Raw genomic sequence first — 19,909 nt, forward strand, 5'->3', positions numbered from 1 at the left:
GTCTAAATGTTACACCTAAATTTAACACCAGGGTTTGAAAAAATATACAGTACCAAGAATTATAGTTTTTTTCTGACATTTACCGAACACATCCATGAGGCGCATTTAAGTAAAACGCTCAAAAAAAACCTAGAAAACAGTACGGACATGCTTAAACATGACAATATTTTCCTGGTATTAAGGTTTGCTTTGGAAGAATTATATTCAGGCTTTTACAATCCGTATCCCCGGGTCCGTATCAAGACTGATGGGTACCAGTCCTTTTGATATTATACAAATATGAGTGTAATGGTCGAAATATAATCACTCGGTGAAAGATGGATTGTTCCATTGGAATGGAACAATACATCTTTCACCGAGTGATTTCAACCATTACACGAATTTAAGACAGTTAATATTTGTTTTATATCACTCAAACATAAATTCTGTTGCTCAAAAATACTATTTAAATTAGGGAATACATTTTTTTCATTTTTGCCGTGACATAATTTCACATTGTACAGTATCTATGAACAGAGGTGTACTAAAACCCAATTCAGACATTAAATACCCATTTAGAGATTAATTATTTGGCTAAAAGCACCACCAAACGCGAACAACAATAATTATATAATCTGAATGTTAACGAATTTTATAGTGATCTGGTTCAGCAAACTGCTCAATAGAAAATAGACACATTTGACACCACAACGAGAGTTTATTTGAGTTTTATTTTCTCTTTATAATAATTACAGATAGTACATCAAGTTTGCCTAAATATTGGTTTACCATTTTAAATTAAGGGGGTACTACGCCCATTGCATTTTTTTGCATTTTTTTGCATTTTGTAAAGAAATGAGAAAAAGAAATTGGACAAAGTGGTATGCAAAATGAAGGGGCAAATCTTCTCGTTCAATTGGTGGCATCAGTATCAATGACGCGTACATACTTCTAATGGTATAAGCCAAAAAGTGGTACATCAGTGATGTTTTAAATTCACTTCATTTTGGAAAGCTTACTATCAACAGATTTCGTTAAAATTTTGGATATGTGTTGCTAACACATTAGGGAAATAATGTTGATATGTAAAATGGGAATAAGTGGTCCCTGATTTCTTTTATGACTTCATGAACTTGGTGCTCCACAACTATCAAAAAACGAACCGGTTAAAATGCTTCTATTTTCAATGTTGAGCTATATTTTGTATTTTGAACTTGCCACACTATTTCACTGAAACTTAATTAAGCCATAGGTAACAGGTTACCACAACCACACTACAGCAATGTTGAAAAAGATTGTATTTTTTGTCACCTATACCACCATATTAGGTAGTTTTCCGTAAGCTTCATTTTTGTGATTTTGGTAACTATTTTATATTTATTTGCCCAATCCATCTCAACTAGGCAATCTAAATTGTACTCACCATTTACATCCCAAGGTATTTTAGTATATCCACCTCACCCATTTCCATTATATATCCAGTAACAGACAAAATATCAAAATTGATGCCTCATTATGACATGTATGATATCACAGACTATCACATATATTCAAAATTGATGCCTGAATTTGACCTGAACCAATTGACCTATAACCTGACCTTTGATGACCTTATAGCCTTTTTTAATCTCTTTTCCTAACAACACATTATAGAAGATACATACATGGTGTAGTATTAAATTGTCTATGTGGAAGAGATTAGGCGTATTTAATTTATTCAGTGTTATAATCAGTGAGTACATTTCTATAGATAGTATAACAAAGGATTTAATGTATTCTATTCATGTATTCTACTTGGACATGTTCAATAGAATAAATTATGGATTGTTATGAAACACACATCTCAGTTACTAGGATACAGTAAACAGAAAATATATAGGGCTAAAATGACTTACTAAAATGGTTTAAAAACACTTTTTATGTAGATATATTTTATAAGTTCATGACATGAGGTGATGAACATATAAATGTACTTTATAAATTTGCAAGAAAAAAAAGAAGAGGGTACTGATGAAAATCAGGGTATTATTCCCCCTTAAGCACCTTTATGTGATTGTTAAGGGGTTGTGCAATAACTATGAGCCCTGGGGAGAGTAATATCGCGTGTGTGTGTGTGGGGGGGGTATTTAAATGTAACCAGCATCAGAATGGTTGGTCTTAATAATAAGGGTAGGGTTTGAAATGTTAGGAAGATTAAGGTTTATTATTATTTACCATGTTTATTTTGATTATGTCATTCTTAATTAATGTAGGTTTTTGGTTTCATATCAATTGAAATTATATTTCTATCTGTTGTGTAATTAATCGATCATAATCATTATCAAGTTATTATTATTTTCCATCGTAATCATCATTGTCTTTGAAACTGTTTTTAATAGATCATGGTTTATCTTTAATTTGAAAAGGTCATTTACCTCATGTAGGCATCCTTTGATTTTCAAGTTTATGAGTACTCCAAATGTTTATGTCTTCATTGTTTATTGTCTTCCATTCATAGAAGTTTTAAGAGCACTAAATAGCAATTGATTCCTTTTATATGAGTGTGTATTGTTATCCTAAAAACTTAAGTGTGGTGTAAATTATTGCCACTTATCTTTTGATTGTACTATTTGTAAGTGATCTACTTATAAATTATTCATGAGAAAGTTTTATCTCTTAAACAGGTTGTGTATTGTTAAGAGTAGTCATAAGGTAAATGCTTAGTTAAGGTTATTATTTATGCTGTTGTAGAGATGGTACTTAAGTTGGATTTCAAGTGTTTTCCCATATGAACTTGTTTCTTAGTTATTTTATTTCTCACTTCCATCCGAGCATTCAACTGATAAACATCAAAACTTCCATCCAGGCATCCAACTTGTAAACATCAATTCAATCGTCATCATATTTATTAAATATATTTATATTGCATCCATCTTGCATAATGTTATAAACACCCACCCCGCGCATCGCACTTTGTATAACCCATCTGAAACGACTCTCACACCATACTCAGACTCTGAAATCGCGAATGCAACAAGTGCCAACGCAAGTAAGATCTTCTGCAACCATCAACATACTAACTTGGAACAATACGGACATTTGCTTGATAAATTATGTCACCTATTTTACATTAGTAAGGAACAAGAACTCATCACCACTACATTATACAACTGTTATCGAAGATGGAAGGTATATTATCAGCGAGCAGCAGAACAACAAAAGTAAACTGACTTTTGAAAAACACTTCAAATATAATGACATTATCATACAACATTTAAATTTCAAATTATTGTGCGATCTACATGTTTTTGTCATCTGAAATTATATCATTCAAAGACTGACTATCAAAATATTACATGTATAATGAAGTGTTATGTTGCTAAAATCCAGATCAAACATTATTTTTATCATGTTTTAAAGTGTCATAATATAAATGTGGAGGACGCCATTTCCTCACAGCAGAGTTGAATGTAGCTTACCCCTATCTGAGTAAGTTCATATTATGTTTGTCCAATAATGTTTCTTAATGCTTCATTTTATGATCATGATTAAGTTTGTTGTCTTCTTCATGTACAACTTAAATTCTTAAATCATTATTTTAGAGGTGTTTATCATGTGTATAGTTTTGCAAAGAGTAAGTTTGAAGACGTGCACTCATTCAAACTTAGTTCCTCTTTCAAATTAAGAGTTGCGGTCCTCTTTTGCGATTTTATTATTTTGCTCATTAAAATCTGAGTATGTCAAGGCATTTTATTAATCATGTTATTGCTTTGAGTTTGAAGCCATTGCTTGCTGCATTATTTTATTTCACTCCATGTTTTATATTGGCGAAAGGAGTTAAGTTGAGCATAAAAACTGCTCACATCCAATTTCTCTTCAAAACAGAGTCTTTGATAGTCTCCTGTTGTTTTACATGTTTATTGATTTTCATTATGCAAACTGATGTTTTATGAATTGATTTGAACAGGTTTTTAAACTTAACCTATTGTTGTGGTATTTTGTGTTTTGGCATATTTTCGATCATTACCAAAAGTGATCCAATTTGCATGCAATTGTCAATCCAAAATTATCATCAAATCATCTGAATATTTGTGTTTGGCATCAGTTATTTAAACAAAAGCATTTTTCATTTCCATCATGATACCATCTTTAGTAATTTGCCAACCAATTTATCTCATAATTTATTTTTCTTTAAACATGTCTTTTGATATGACCTGAGCTTTAACATTGTGTTCAATAATCATATCATAAAGATTATGGTTTGCTAGGATAGTTTTTAGAAGTTTTTATATAAGGTTATATCTAAGGACCTATTTGGTTCACTATTTTGTTTGAGTAGTGTAGGTTTTACAAATTAAACCTATATTTTATTAATTATGTTTTTGGCATGAGGATCACAAAAAAGATGATCTTAATTTGCGCAACATGTCATCACATTTTTTTCCAAATAGCTACTCACCAATGTTTATTATTTTATGATATCATGTCTCATTCATCATCATGATATTGATTTTATTGATATGTCATCTACATGAAAGAGTTATTGCAGAACCATCAATCTTGTGTTCTATTTTGTTCTTGATTTCATTGCCAGGAATAGTAATGATTTGTTAATTATGTATCCTCCATCTTAAGTTCATTAAGTTCATAATTATCTTGTCATCTTATAATTTGTTTGTTTTCCATCGTATTCATGCAAAGTTATTCACTTATTTATTTTTGATCTGTGTCATTTTCACATGACTAAATTAAAAGTAGAATCTCAAAAATGTATTCTACATTGATGTAGGCCTTTATTTTCTTCCAAATTGGTCTTGCATTCAAAACATTGCGAAGTTTTGTATCTTCCAAAGTGTTAATTGTTTTATGAAAAGTTTCTTTTGATTCTAAGTCAGATTTGGATGAGGTCATGAAAGTCATAAAAGTGGAAGTGTGGTTATTGATTCTTTTGTATTGTTTGATATTTACAGCAAAGTGTACCTTTTGGATTTCATACCAAATTAGCAGGTCATAATACACTTTAAATTGAAAAGAGATAGTTACATCACTTAAGTATGTACATGTATTTTGATTATTATATTTTTGCTGAAATTTGCACCATTCAAATTATCATTTTCCAAATTTCATGTAAAATGCCGCGGACGTCATTTTCTTTGCAGCAGGGGTGAATGTAACCGGCATCAGAATGGTTGGTCTTAATAATAAGGGTAGGGTTTGAAATGTTAGGAAGATTAAGGTTTATTATTATTTACCATGTTTATTTTGATTATGTCATTCTTAATTAATGTAGGTTTTTGGTTTCATATCAATTGAAATTATATTTCTATCTGTTGTGTAATTAATCGATCATAATCATTATCAAGTTATTATTATTTTCCATCGTAATCATCATTGTCTTTGAAACTGTTTTTAATAGATCATGGTTTATCTTTAATTTGAAAAGGTCATTTACCTCATGTAGGCATCCTTTGATTTTCAAGTTTATGAGTACTCCAAATGTTTATGTCTTCATTGTTTATTGTCTTCCATTCATAGAAGTTTTAAGAGCACTAAATAGCAATTGATTCCTTTTATATGAGTGTGTATTGTTATCCTAAAAACTTAAGTGTGGTGTAAATTATTGCCACTTATCTTTTGATTGTACTATTTGTAAGTGTCTACTTATAAATTATTCATGAGAAAGTTTTATCTCTTAAACAGGTTGTGTATTGTTAAGAGTAGTCATAAGGTAAATGCTTAGTTAAGGTTATTATTTATGCTGTTGTAGAGATGGTACTTAAGTTGGATTTCAAGTGTTTTCCCATATGAACTTGTTTCTTAGTTATTTTATTTCTCACTTCCATCCGAGCATTCAACTGATAAACATCAAAACTTCCATCCAGGCATCCAACTTGTAAACATCAATTCAATCGTCATCATATTTATTAAATATATTTATATTGCATCCATCTTCATTGGTTCTACATATTATTATATTAAAGCCGGAGCTTAACATTGTATATCTACCAAGTTTTCCATCCATCCGTGTATTTTAATTATTTCTTTGTGTCTCGGGATAATTTTCCATCCACCCCCGTAACATAAATAACACGCTCCAAAAAGGAAAACAGTATAGAAACGTTCAAATATGTACCATTTCCTGCTGCGCACGCAATATAAAGTAGTAATTTAAATGCCTATAACACACAATTCGAGCCTCGGACCGCTCGCATGCCACGCAGAAGATCACCGACCTGTAGCCACGGAGGTTACGCTGCCCTGGGCAGCGACCCCCTAGGTATATATGACTTAGGCTGATTGCGTCATCAAGTCACGTGGGATACATGCGCGCACAGTGGTTTTAGTAGTGAGATTTAGTGAGACCTGGTTCAGTTAGGGTTGAGAAGGCCTTAATCTAGGAAAAACATGCTACATAATGTCCTTAAATTAGGTGGAACGTATGCTGCATTTTGATGTAGCAGTTGTGTTCATAATCACTGGTAACTGATGGGTACCAATCATTTTGATACATCCTATATTAACCACCACGTTTTGTTAAACAGCGCAGCCGCAGCACCATTTCCGTACAACTACTACTCCCACCGCCACCCCATCCACTACCACGACTATGTTTACCACCACCAGCAAGACTACCAGCACTGCCACCACCGCCACCAGCGCCAAAGACATTCTGCTTCACTCTCTAAATCCTCCTCTGATACTTCATTGGACATGTTGAAAAAGGGGGAAAGACATCCCAACACTTCAAATCGCAGAACGCAGATATCAATAGTACCTCCATTCCTGTAGCACTTGGTTGGTTCTATTCGGACGAACTGAGCACGAGGACGAGACTGAAACTCACTCATTACAGCAGCATTAGGATTATCTACACAATTGACAGTAAATGTCTGAAACAAAACGAAAGAAACCAAAGTTACTTCAAAACTAAGTCATATAAGTCCTGTGATTGTCTCCTAATTGTATATACATTAAGATTGTAAAAATATAAAAGAACATGAGCGATGTGGCGCGACGGTGGACTTTGCGGTGCATATTTGCGAGTGAAATTACGCGGATTGAAAAAAACTTTTAATGGTTAATCAGCCGTTATTCTGTTTCCCCTCTGAGTGGACAAAATTCAGACAGACTTGGCTTTTGCCATTTGCCTTTCATGCCATTTGTTACCATGGTTACGAGCCTGTGTAGTGTGCACGATCTTTGTAGGGATGATAATGTGCTCGGTGCACAGTCACAACACGCCGTTAGTCCGACATCCACGCCGCTAGTCCGACACGCCACTAGTCCGACAACACAAATTCACTACACTTAGAGGTGCGTCAGTCCGAAAATGAAAAGCACGGCGCTAGTCCGAAAAAAAGCATGCGCTAGCCCGAAAATGAAAACTACTGCAACAGTTCGACACGCCGTTAGTCCGAATCTGAAAACACATGAAAGGCACGGACTAGCGCAGTGTTTTTCAAATTCGGACTAGCGCAATGGTTTTCAGTTTCGGACTAGCGCAGTGTTTTTTAGATTCGGACTAGCGCAGTGTCGACTGAAGGAGTGTTGTCCAGATTCAGACTAGCGCAGTGATTCTCAATTTCGGACTAGCGCAGTGGTTTTCACTTTCGGACTAGCGGCGTGTCGGACTGGCAGAGTGTATTTTAGATTCGAACTAGCGGCGTGTCGGACAGGTGCAGTGCATTTCAGATTCGGACTAGCGGCGTGTCGGACTAGCGGCGTGTCGTACTAGCGACGTGTCATACTAGCGGCGTGTCGGACTAACGCCCTGTACCCCAGTCACGCACCTAGTGAGGTTCCCGAGGTGGAGTAATTTATACATCAATGTCTCCACGAGTGAAATTAGTACACACCCTCTATTCATTAAATGGCGATTTACAAACATATCCGCTATAAATATCCCAGCAAACGTACTTAAAACATTTTAAACAGGTTGCATTTTGGGTTTTCATTTTAGTAAACAGATTTTGATAACATTAAATGTCGGGTTATAATACTGGGATAGTGACATGGTATAAAGCTGTTGCCATGTATGAAATGTATAATCAAAGTAGGTATAATATATACTCTCCCTGATCCCAGTTCCTGATCGGGCAATGTCCAAGATAATGTCTACCTAAGGGAAACCCCTGGTCTACCACTGTCTCAGTCCAAGTCCTGAAGACTATGTTTTCATTATCCTAGCTGCTATAATAGTGTTTTCTAAATCGTCTATGTTGACCGTATGCTCGTCTCTGGGAGATTTCTTGAGCAAGCTATCTGCTCCATTTGACAGTCAGATAACACACTATGCTAGTCCAGCAAATGACCACAGTTTGTTGATGGAGATATTTCAGTCTGTCACTTCTTTGAGTGACAAGACAATCAAGCACTATGGGCGTTTACTACCGCCTTTGGCATATATTCTTCTCTCCAACACATAAGAACCGCGAAACGAAGTTTGAAGACTTCCAACAATTAATTATGGTAACTTTTGTACAACCACTGGCTAACATAAGGTTGACAGAGTTCTCTGTTATAACTCTACACTACTGCCCAAATCATTATTATCCAGGCTTTATATACAATGTGTTACCATTCTAGAATAATCTTCACTATTCATGGCATATTACAGCATATCTAAGAATAGCTCATTACCTCAACACAAATCAAAAAGAGTCATTCACCTGTGTTCATGATTACTGTAATAGCGCCACCACTTACTACTGTGGCAATCATGATCATTCTAGCAGTTCACTTTATGTACGATTGCCTGCTAGCATGTTCCATTGAACTTCTAGAACCTTCCATGTGCAAACAAATGGAGATACAAATCAAAACAAGTGAAAACTAATGTCTGACGACAAAATACTTTAAATGAATATTATAGAATATTTTGTTGCACACATAACAACCTAAAATTGGTAGTGGTGGAGGAGGTGGTGGTGGTGGAGGTGGTGGGGTGTGTGTGGGGGTGGAGATGTTTGTTATGGAAATTAATATTAATACAATATTAAAAACTCTACCAAATCAAATCAAAAAAATCAAATTTATTTATTTCCATATACATTATACATATCTATAAAAAATTGTACATCAAAACAAACAGCAAACAAAAAAGACAATATGGAGGAGTTGACCGGAAGACCAATGAGGCCTGAATAAGCCAACCCCTAAACAAAATTCGTTGCAAAAATAACAAGAACAAAATCACATGAGACCTAACATGCAAGGCCAATAAGACAAGACGGACAGTGACTACCATTGCCAATATGCGAAACTTCACCTCAAAGGGTGTGGCATACTAGGCATAGTACCTTTTCTCTTGTTCCGTCGTTATCTTGTAGGTAGGAAAGGGATGTCTCCGTCAGCCCTGTCTTTACTTTGAATTCCTTCACACAGTACTTGTAACTTGATGAATCCCACTGATGACCTTGGGTAAAAATCCCAGTCACTATCATCTCATCTCCAAGATCCACCTGAATCCATGATGCATTTTTATAATCTGCCCACGCTAAATCGTTGTTCAGCCTCCCATACCTGAAATTAATTTATATAATTTCCAGAACATTGAAGACCTCGAAGATATGAGTTCTTTGGAGTTACCACTTAAATATCTATTTTACAGCTACCTTGAAACGTTGTGGGTTTCACGTATCATTTCACCTCTACTTTTTTCATCACTTGTGCAATCCCACGTGTCATAATTTCTTGACGTCTCTGCTGCCGTTCTCTATGAAGCTTTGGAGTCTAACGCTAAAATACTGGGAAAATCGGAACCGAAAAAATACTTTTGGATTGGAAATTTGGAGCTTTTTTGAAATACATTCTACAGAAATATAACATTATTTATTATTCTGAATCCGAGCCGCCTGTTATCGCGGAAATAGTGCTTGGGCTGCAGTAGAATATATAGATAACTTACCGAGGGAGGAGATCATCGCCTTCATAAGATGATGCATAAGAGTCTGCGTAAGATGATGCGGTAATCTTGTCGTCTGCTATTTCATAATTCTCCATTCCAAGAGGTCTCATACACTCTAAAGGAAGAAAACAAGAAATAGTCTATAATGTCTGTATAAGATGATGCGGTAATCTTGTCGTCTGCTATTTCATTATTCTCCATTCCAAGAGGCCTCATACACTCTAAAGGAAGAAAACAAGAAAGTATATAGTCTATACTGTCTGTATAAGATGATGCGGTAATCTTGTCGTCTGCTATTTCATAATTCTCCATTCCAAGAGGTCTCATACACTCTAAAAGAAGAAAACAAGAAAGTATATAGTCTATAATGTCTGCATAAGATGATGCGGTAATCTTGTCTTCTGCTATTTCATAATTCTCCATTCCAAGAGGCCTCATACACTGTAAAGGAAGAAAACAAGAAAGTATATAGTCTATAATGTCTGTATAAGATGATACAGTAATCTTGTCGTCTGCTATTTCATAATTCTCCATTCCAAGAGGCCTCATACACTCTAAAGGAAGAAAACAAGAAAGTATATAGTCTATAATGTCTGTATAAGATGATGCGGTAATCTTGTCGTCTGCTATTTCATAATTCTCCATTCCAAGAGATCTCATACACTCTAAAGGAAGAAAACAAGAAAGTATATAGTCTATAATGTCTGTATAAGATAAAGGTGTCTTCTATGTAACCTTCTTTTCACCTATAGCTAAACTAGCAACAACCTAGATCGAATCGGCTATGTATATTAATTAATAAGTCATGCAAACAAACATTCAAAAACAGTTCTTACACTAGATTGTCATTCTCCCACTCAAACATGTACAACGGCTCCATATTTCTAACAACTGTGGATTAAATTAAGACTTCCGCTCTCCCCATGCGGTATTTAGAATTGGATAAAAGAAACCATGAAATATTACATTATTCGTTGTCAGTCACATGTACATGTAGACTTCTCCGTAGTCCACTTGCCCATTTTGCATACTCTGGCCATTACATTTAAGCATAAAACTCTGATTTATATTGATTTGTGTGCAACTGATAGATTTTCTGTCTCTGATCTTTTCAGTCACCGCGCTCCCTCTGTTTGTTAGCTTCCCAAGTGGACTACTGACTTTGCCTTGCGGTTAAGATTTTTAACACGGGACTCTATGGAAAGTTAGGCCAATTTCTGGCCTAACTAAAATTGGCCATGATGTAATGCATCTTTAAATGGATCTGCCTTGTGATTGGTCGCCCATATCTCGCTATTGTTTAAATCTTCCGGGCCCGCGCCATTACCATTAAGGCTATACACAATCTTGAACTGTTGTGATTTGGTAGTTCACAGCATCTTGCGAATAATAGTGAGCTTTGGCAAAAATTGCATTGCTCAATTCTTAGCGAGTGTGTAGAAGAATTCAAATATCACAGATATACTTTTGTAGGTCCTGTGGTTCTTGAGTTATGTTGTAAAGAGGACTGAAACAACAACACTTTTGCAAAAAGTACATAAATCATTAACAACAATAAATTAAGCACGTTTTCAAAGCATATGATTTGTAGAATGACCTTTTGCAAAACATCAAAGTGTTATTTTTCAATAATGTATTGATTTAGACAATGAAAATCGATTTTTTGGCTGCTTCGACCAACAATACCGCATCTACCCTTAACTACACCGTACAAATGTACATAACTATATCTGTGGTATTTGCGGCGCTTTTGTGTTGACGCGAAAGTTAATCTCTCATCAAACATCCAGCGCGTCTTGTACTATACCATGCTTAGTACTTGTGGTTAATTTACTGATAAACAAGTATGATTGACTGTGTGTTTTTAGAGAGCAAAGTCCCGGGGTAAAGTTCTGCTTAAAATTCAAAGTCCATAGTCGGATTTTCGGGGTTCGCTATCAATAAACTGGTAGATTCCAAAATCAGAATTGTTCAGTATTAAAGTGAGCCATTATAATTATGCAAGATAATGTTGCATTCAGTTACTTTTATTGTCACTATTATCTGATATTTTTAAACTCTTTATGACCATTTTACTATTGAATACTTTAATTTTAATAAACATCAGTATAATTTTGAGTTCAACGAAATGGGTTCACCATGACTAATAATAACATATTTTTAATAAAATTCGACTATGGCATAGTCTACATGTACATGTGACCTGATGCTCACTATACACAGCAGCGCTTTCACTATTCTGGAAAGAGTGCCATAAAAATCACATAAACAATACCAATACCTTTGAATGCTCGGCAGATATAGGCCATTGAAGCATCGCACTGGAAGCTATTCCACAGACCACGGGAGTCCTGCTGGGTAATGTTGCCATACATTCCCGCACAATCTTCATCGCCGACATTATTTGGTTCATCTTCATTCCATGCATTAAAGTCCACCTGCATGGTAGTAACAGAAGTTTGCATCGGAAATTAACTTAACCCTAACAGGACGGTATACTACAAAATACTACTTGATATATGCGCTGTTCGTGCATGCATCCCACGTGGTGTGATGACGTAATCGTCCTAAGTGATATATAGGCACGGTTTCGCTGGCCAGCGAAGCCCAAGACCCCAGTGCCTGGCATGCGAGGGGTCTCGGGTTCGAATCCTACCCAGAGCAAACAACTTCTTTCCTTCTTTTCTCTCTTTATTCCTTCCTTCTTTCCCTTCCCGTCGCCAAAAAGCCCTTAGGCGGTTAGGGTTAAGCGAATCGACCATTTGATTTTGTTCAAAAGATAATAAAACAAAACACAATTAATATGTTTTTGAGTTCCGAAGCGGGACATAATTCATGCTTAAAAATATGCGTATTGCCGCTACTGCTATTGCATAATATCCTATCGAATACCACGTCGCACATCCTCATTTAAATAAAATTAGGCCCTCTGTAAGTTACCACGGGGCAATTCGCATGATAATACAATAAAACAGGTGATAGGTATGAAGATCTGTCTCTCTGTCACTCAGAACTTAAAAACCAACATGTCTGCCATTTTAATTGTTATGGATGCTTTGACCTATGATGCATAAGTTTACATTCAGAACACCCTCTGCAGTTTCAAACCAGGCAAAATAATACAGGAGTGTCTATGACAGACCACATAAATCTTTTCAAAACCCAACTTTTAAAACCTTGTTGTTGTTTTGATAACATTTTTAGTATTATTTGCTTTGAAACCAAAGTTAATAAAAAAAAAAAAACTTCTTCCATGTGAACTATAGTGTTTTTTGCCTGGCAGTTTTCATCTCAGGCCAACAGAGGGCGCATCAAATTATAAAGAAAGGTCAACTCATCTATACCGTTTCAGTTGAGTTTATTCGATAAGATACCGTGAAGTATTGGGTAAAAATATCCCCCCTTCTATACAATGGTAGATTGCGAAAGCTTAAAATCAATTATGTTGAACAACTAAATAGACAAATCCAATTTCACACATTCCAACACCTCAATGGTAGATATTGCTGGTTTCCATCCCATTTGAAATAAATGATGCAGCCTTGGTGGGGATTTTATGCGAATTTGTTGCTGCATCATTATAGGTTCTTTCCTATTGCTGTTTACTTTTATTCCCTGCTGGTGCTATGCAGAAATAAGAGACTATGATTGGGCATTCTTGTTGATTGCCTGGAATCATAGGTAACTGAATTTTAAATGAATTCCAGCATTTCTTTTTATATGCCGACTCGAAAATCTTCTATGCAGCCCACTACCATGACTAATAAATTAACCTGCACGATTAATTTGCTGCTTTCAAAATACAACCGAATCATTGTTTTTCCAAAAACCTTTTACAACAATCATGTTGAATAGCGCCAGATTAAAGAGTACTACTTCTTATAAGGACGGTATAACATACTTGTAACTTGGTTATTGTAATAAAGTCTTTAACAAACCTGGGTTCCGTCAGTCCACTTCCAAGTAGTCTCATCATCAATATTATTCAAACCAATATAATAGCCCACGGAAGCTACTTGCTGATGATCTCTGATATGACCTACAACAGTTACAAGAAAAGTCTAAATTTTACTAAGATGGCGTAAGTTGGTCGATTCCTCTATTTTTATCACTTCTTGTTATTACAAACAATGCAAAATCATAGAAACTATCATTAGAAACTTAATTATTATTGTTGGTCTCGCTGAGGAATTAACTAGATTTTGTTACACTTTCTAAACTAAAGTTGTGGTACAACACCCATCTGATTTCTAGTTCATGTATTATATGATACCTACCGGATAGTATCATGCATTTTTGCACTTGCACTTGCTTTATATCTTAGAAAAACACGATTGGGCTCTATGTCACTTAAAATAATTTTGTATGAGCGTAGATTAAAATCATGGAACTTCATTTTTCTTGCCCATGAAGTAGAGATGTCTACCATACCCACTAGGTACGGTGCTATGTCAAAATATTTCACTAAAATAAGCATAAAGGATAGTCCCAGGATTAGTGTACGTCATTTGGTGCCTTATTTCAGCGCAACGGAGTTGGAAAACCATCAGGGTACGGGGTATGGGGTGGCGCATGAGGGGGGGGGGCGCATGTGGTAAAATCGATTGATTTTTCAGAAAATCAGTGAATTTTGTTTTATTCCGTGTTAAATTATGACAAACGGAAAATATTTCGCACACAAATTTGCTCAATTTCGGTGCTTTAAAGAGCAATTGGGCACATTGGTCTCCACTGAAATATACATAAATCGCTGAAAACGTACCCCGTACATCTTCAACCAAGAAGACCCCCGGGTGGTATGGGGTGGGGTTGTATTAATATACTTAAACAACAGTACTTGCAACAGATAGGAATGTGCATTCCAACTGTAAGCTTGCTGACATGACATGTGGTAGCCAAAAAAATGCTATCATTTTGCGCGCATATCTAGAACAACAATTCGTCGGTTGCAACACATAGTGGCGTATAGTGATTTTCAAAATTTTCCTTTTCACATAGTGGCGTATAGGTTTAGAGCTAGCTATTACCCTTTAATGTTTATTCCTTGTTAACTATTAATGATACAGTATAGTAGATTGAACCTTTAACTTCAATTACAAATGGAATGGGGCCACTGAGAGATAACAGTGGTGGAGTATCGACTCCGTTACTAGTAGCATATCCTTCAAAAATGTTTTGATCGGAAACGTACTTTGTCCTTCACGTACGCCACTATGTTTAGCGACCGACGAATTATATAGGTATAATTATGTTGAAAATTGACATGCTTGGCAATTTAAAACTTTACGCCACAAAACACAACTTAATAATATTAAATTATATAAATGATACGCTTACCTGCCAGAAAATCCTGTTCTTCTTGACTGTGGATACTAGCTAACTGAGATCCCATGTCAGAGCATGACTTATTTGACTCAAAGTATGTCAATGTTCCGGCGTGATCGAAGGAATAGCAGTAATTATTGTAACCTTCCCATCCTGGATTGCAACCTCTGATGTTTACAACAACTGTGAAAATAAAAAGAGATATTTTGTACATTGAAATCTTGAAATCTAACTGTTTCTTTCTTTCTTTCTTTCTTTCTTTCTTTCTTTCTTTCTTTCTTTTCTTTCTTTCTTTCTTTCTTTCTTTCTTTCTTTCTTTCTTTCTTTCTTTCTTTCTTTCTTTCTTTCTTTCTTTCTTTCTTTCTTTCTTTCTTTCTTCTGGCAACAGGTCCACTGCTCCTTTATGCTGAGGTCGATTTTGACCTAACTTGGTCACAAGCATCACTGTCCAAGATGTAACATGAAACATGACCAGTTCCGGGTCAAAGGTCACGCAAAGGTCACAGGGGTCAAAAACGTGATTTCAACTTAAATTGCTACTCCTTCCATAAATTTCATGGCTCAGAGTTGGGACTTGCACACATGCACTGCCCTTCGTAGGTACACAAAAGTTGCTCACCGATTTGGGATCAAAGGTCATTTAGGGGTCACTTCCGGTTATTTACGAAATATCTTCAAAATGCTATTTCTCGCACAAATTAAGTAGTACAGACTTGGTACTTACACACATGCATTGACCTTAACAGGTTATTCTCCGATTTTGGGTCAAAGGTCATTAAGGGGTCATTTCCGGTTAAAATCTAAAAATCTCAAAAATTCATATCTGCTACATGTAACATAGTATGTTGATGCAACTTGCACAGTAATGATCCTTATTACATCTTAAACGTGTAAAAATATTTATGACCCCAAATGTTAAAATTAGTCTGATCGAGCTCAAATTCAACAGGAATGATCCTTGCAGCATTCTAAACATGTTAAAAATATTTATGACCCTAACGGTCAAAGTTTAGGGGTCATTTCGTCAAAGGTCATTTAGGGGTCACTTCTTCTTAACGGCTACGGCTAGGTTTAGATCTATAGCTAGATCTAGTTTATCCTGTATCTATCGTGCTATACAAAGGTTGGTTCGGTTTGACCAGGAATATGAGACAACTTATATCCCTGGTTTAGCCTACGATGGGTTGTATTGTTAAATTGTATAATGGTTTGTCCCTGTGCCCTATTTGATGTTTAATGGTTATTGTCTTGAGACCCTTTTATTAGCGGCTGTCGTATGCGTATAAAGTGTGTGGCGCGTGGTTTGGCATATCATTCCGTACTCGTACCGTAGGCCTACATGATTCAATTATGTCTTGAGAAGCATATTTGACGAATATCAGGAAAATCTCGTTTGGCAGCTGGATTATACGTAAAAGCCCCCTTCATTGGCTTTCCAGCCGTTCGATTGTGGGTGCAAAAGTCACTTGGTTGTTTATTTGTGGAAGTTGGCATGCTGGACCCGGTGGCGTAACCGGTCCCCCACAAAACAAAAATGGGAAAAGGACTAGAGCAAAATAGTCAAAAATAATAGGCACATAAAATAACTTTTGATCAGAAATTGGCAAATTCTTAAATCTTGCCCCTCGGAAGGTCAGGTCTGATTACGCCACTGCTGGACACCCGGGCTGGATGGAAAACCAAAGAGGGTAATCCCTGAAATCCTCACAGAACGATGGTTATTCAGTTAACTACAATTTAAATCCAATAATACATTAACCCACACTAACCATGCTAACAAAAACAGGTATGTCGGTGCCCAGGTCGCTGCTTTGCGCTTCTAGCCATCTGCAACCGCCGCGCCTTGCGCTCTCTATTGGGGCATCTCGATTTGAGCGAAATCGGGAGCGAAATGACTTTGAGCAAGCGCTATATCATGGCTATAGCTAGAACATGTTTTACCTTCACAACCAACAAGTTCAAAACGTATGCTGATGTGACCGTACCATTCCGTAGGCAGTATTCGGATGTAAGACGCTATAACTGGTGTATGGAAAAGATTGGTGACAACCGTAGTTTGGTCGGTGTTACCATCAAATATCTGTGATCAATATCAATAAAAATGCATTTTATATATCCCCGTGTATATCTTGCTAGGTTTGTATGATATTTTAGACTATGCAAAGTAAGATATACAGTAAGCCAAAAAATTAAGGCACCAGTTATGTTCACCTCCTGTATATCCTAAACAAAGACAGTTATGTCATAATTGGAACCTGCAGCCAATAGCTGCATCCTTTTCAGCTCGAATTTAAGACCTCATTCGTTTAAATTGTTCAAGAAATAAAGATGCGGCAATGTAAAAAGCTGTAAAAGTTGCAGTTTCCTTCATTGCATGCCCTATTGATTTGTACACTAAGCGTTAGTGAACAAGAGAACTAGCGCCGCGCTTCCATTGATTAGCACGTTAAAACTAGCGTCGTGCTTTCACTGATTTCAACAAATAAGGTCTTAAATCCGAGCTAAAGAGTACAGGTATTGACCGCCTGTTTTAATTTGGACATATTTGTCTTTATTTAGGATATACAGGGGTGAACACAACCCGGGAACACAACTGGTACCTTAATTCTTTGGCTTACTGTAGTTTGCCTGCATTGTACTAGGCATTCTTGAGAATAGCTTGGCTACTTGTCTTGCTATTGTTTTATCCAAAAAATGAATAAATAACAAAGCGTACAATTCATGGCATGTAATGACAAGGGGTTATCCATGCTGGATGGATACTATGCTTCATTTTTGGCAAGGTAAAATATCTCATGTTATAACACATTCATTCTTTCAGTTATTTTTCCTCTTACATCTAAGCAGGAGAATAAGGCACATACATACGTAGTTCATCAAGTACACATAAAGATACTTACTATTTCCCCATTTGCTTTCTGAACAAACTTCCAAACGTCACGGACATTGGTGTATTGAACTTTGAATTTGGTCACCCACTGTGCAGCGTCTGCCCTTCCTTGAATCAACACACCAGTTACCCATGTTGGGAGACCAAGAGCTGCCTGGATCCACTGGTTGACATCATTGAACTGTGCGCTCCATGCTCCAGTAGTACCTGCCTGCGCAACGCGGTTCAGACGAGCATTGGTAGCCCCGTAGTTACTAGCCCATTCACTAGAGGCTGTGATATGGTCGCCACTTATCCGACCATCCTCAACCCCGAGACGGTCTTGGCAGGCTACCAATAGTTAAAAATATACAAGAATAACATTATATAATTGGGGTTAAGTTTATTTTGAAACTAAATAACAATACCATTATAATCACAGGAGGAGATATTGGGGCGATTGGGGATTGTATGGATTATAATGGCCTGTATAGCTTATAATCACCCTCCCCTACATGTTATTAACAAAAAATTGGCCCACTAGGGAGACGGAAAAAAGTACCTCACTGTGAGTAAAAAAAAGTCTTTAAATAATGTTTTTGATCTCATAAGTGGATATAGAGACGAACCGACCGGGGACTGAGGGAGGGGAGGGGGGCAAGTAGCTCCTCATGGCTCCAAATACGGGAAAGTTGTAACGTGCATAATCCGCAGGCCCGGTTTTATACTTTTGGCCCATTTTAGCAATAAAATTGCACATTTTCGCGCGCTTCGGCATTTGTCCCGATGAAGTCATTTTACGGTACGTGTCAGCGAGGAATTGGGAAATAAAATGCCCCCCCCTGGCTCGGTGGCCCCGGTACGCCACTGCTCATGACGGATACCAACACTATGGTTTATTAAACCCCAGACATAATTATATCCGTATGCGCAAAAGAGTTAGACCGGGTCTAAAGTTAGACCTGGTCTAAGTGGAATTTAGTTCCATCAGGATTAGTCCTTTACTCTTATTTCCTTCCTAGAGTAGCTAGCAAATTCTAAAGATTTAAGTGCAAAGTTCAAAAATAATACAAATTAACTTAAGAAAATGTAAATGAAAATGTCCTCTCTCCTGGTACTAAATTCCACTTAGACCAGGTCTAACTTTAGACCCGGTATAACTCTTTTGTGCATACGGACCATAGAGTTTAACCCCTGATTGTCCCAATCCGTCCCGGTGTCTGTTTGGATATCTATCCCGGAGCTGTTTTATTCACAATCTATTTTTTTTGCAGACAGGCCTGCGCTAATGGCTGTTTTGACTCCTGTGGAAAAGACGTTATACAAACCCCATGATAACATAGCCGGCAAAACCTTCCCCTATGGTTTGTTAGGGGACATCACCCACACCGAAAACACTAATAGATGAAATATAAGTCTTAATTAGCTTTAATTGTCAGTTCTGTGCATCGGAGAACACCCGTGTTTTAGGGCCAAAATGGGGGTAAAATTACTCAATTTTGCGCGCTTTAAAATAAGTACCTTTATAGATAAATAAAATGAATAAATTAAATACTTTTGAATTTTCGGCAGATATAGGCCATTGAACCATTGCACCGGAAGCTATTCCACAGACCTCGAGAGTCCTGCTGGGTAATGTTGCCATACATTCCCACACAATCTTCATCGTCGACATTATTCGGTTCATCTTCGTTCCATGCGTTAAAGTCAACCTGCATGGTTAAAATTAAGGCAATTTGTGTTTAAAAAAATAAACAGTGAAATAGAGAATCGGAAATTATCACATTAAATTTAGTGAATTGTTTATAATGGGTCTTACAGTTTCATTGATGCACGTATTACCAATAATA

The 19,909-nt window shown here is 36.4% G+C and overlaps 1 protein-coding gene and 1 long non-coding RNA gene across 2 annotated transcripts; both read right to left on the reverse strand.

Annotated features, from left to right (window-relative positions):
- Positions 1 to 6,808: 6,808 nt before the first annotated feature.
- LOC140164338 (uncharacterized) lies at positions 6,809 to 9,963 on the reverse strand. Its single transcript, XR_011860513.1, has 3 exons — positions 9,866 to 9,963; positions 9,258 to 9,480; positions 6,809 to 6,848 (listed from the first exon to the last, which is right to left on the reverse strand). It is a non-coding gene; the product is annotated as an uncharacterized lncRNA (long non-coding RNA).
- A 2,136-nt stretch (positions 9,964 to 12,099) lies between these two features.
- On the reverse strand, positions 12,100 to 18,214 carry LOC140163469 (alpha-N-acetylgalactosamine-specific lectin-like). Its single transcript, XM_072186783.1, has 5 exons — positions 18,170 to 18,214; positions 17,132 to 17,270; positions 15,203 to 15,373; positions 13,804 to 13,904; positions 12,100 to 12,303 (listed from the first exon to the last, which is right to left on the reverse strand). The coding sequence occupies exons 1-5, from the start codon at positions 18,212 to 18,214 to the stop codon at positions 12,100 to 12,102; spliced, it is 660 nt and encodes a 219-aa protein (XP_072042884.1).
- Between the last annotated feature and the right edge of the window lie 1,695 nt (positions 18,215 to 19,909).

Source organism: Amphiura filiformis, chromosome 11 (assembly GCF_039555335.1).
Source record: "Amphiura filiformis chromosome 11, Afil_fr2py, whole genome shotgun sequence".
NCBI classification, from domain to species: domain Eukaryota; kingdom Metazoa; phylum Echinodermata; class Ophiuroidea; order Amphilepidida; family Amphiuridae; genus Amphiura; species Amphiura filiformis.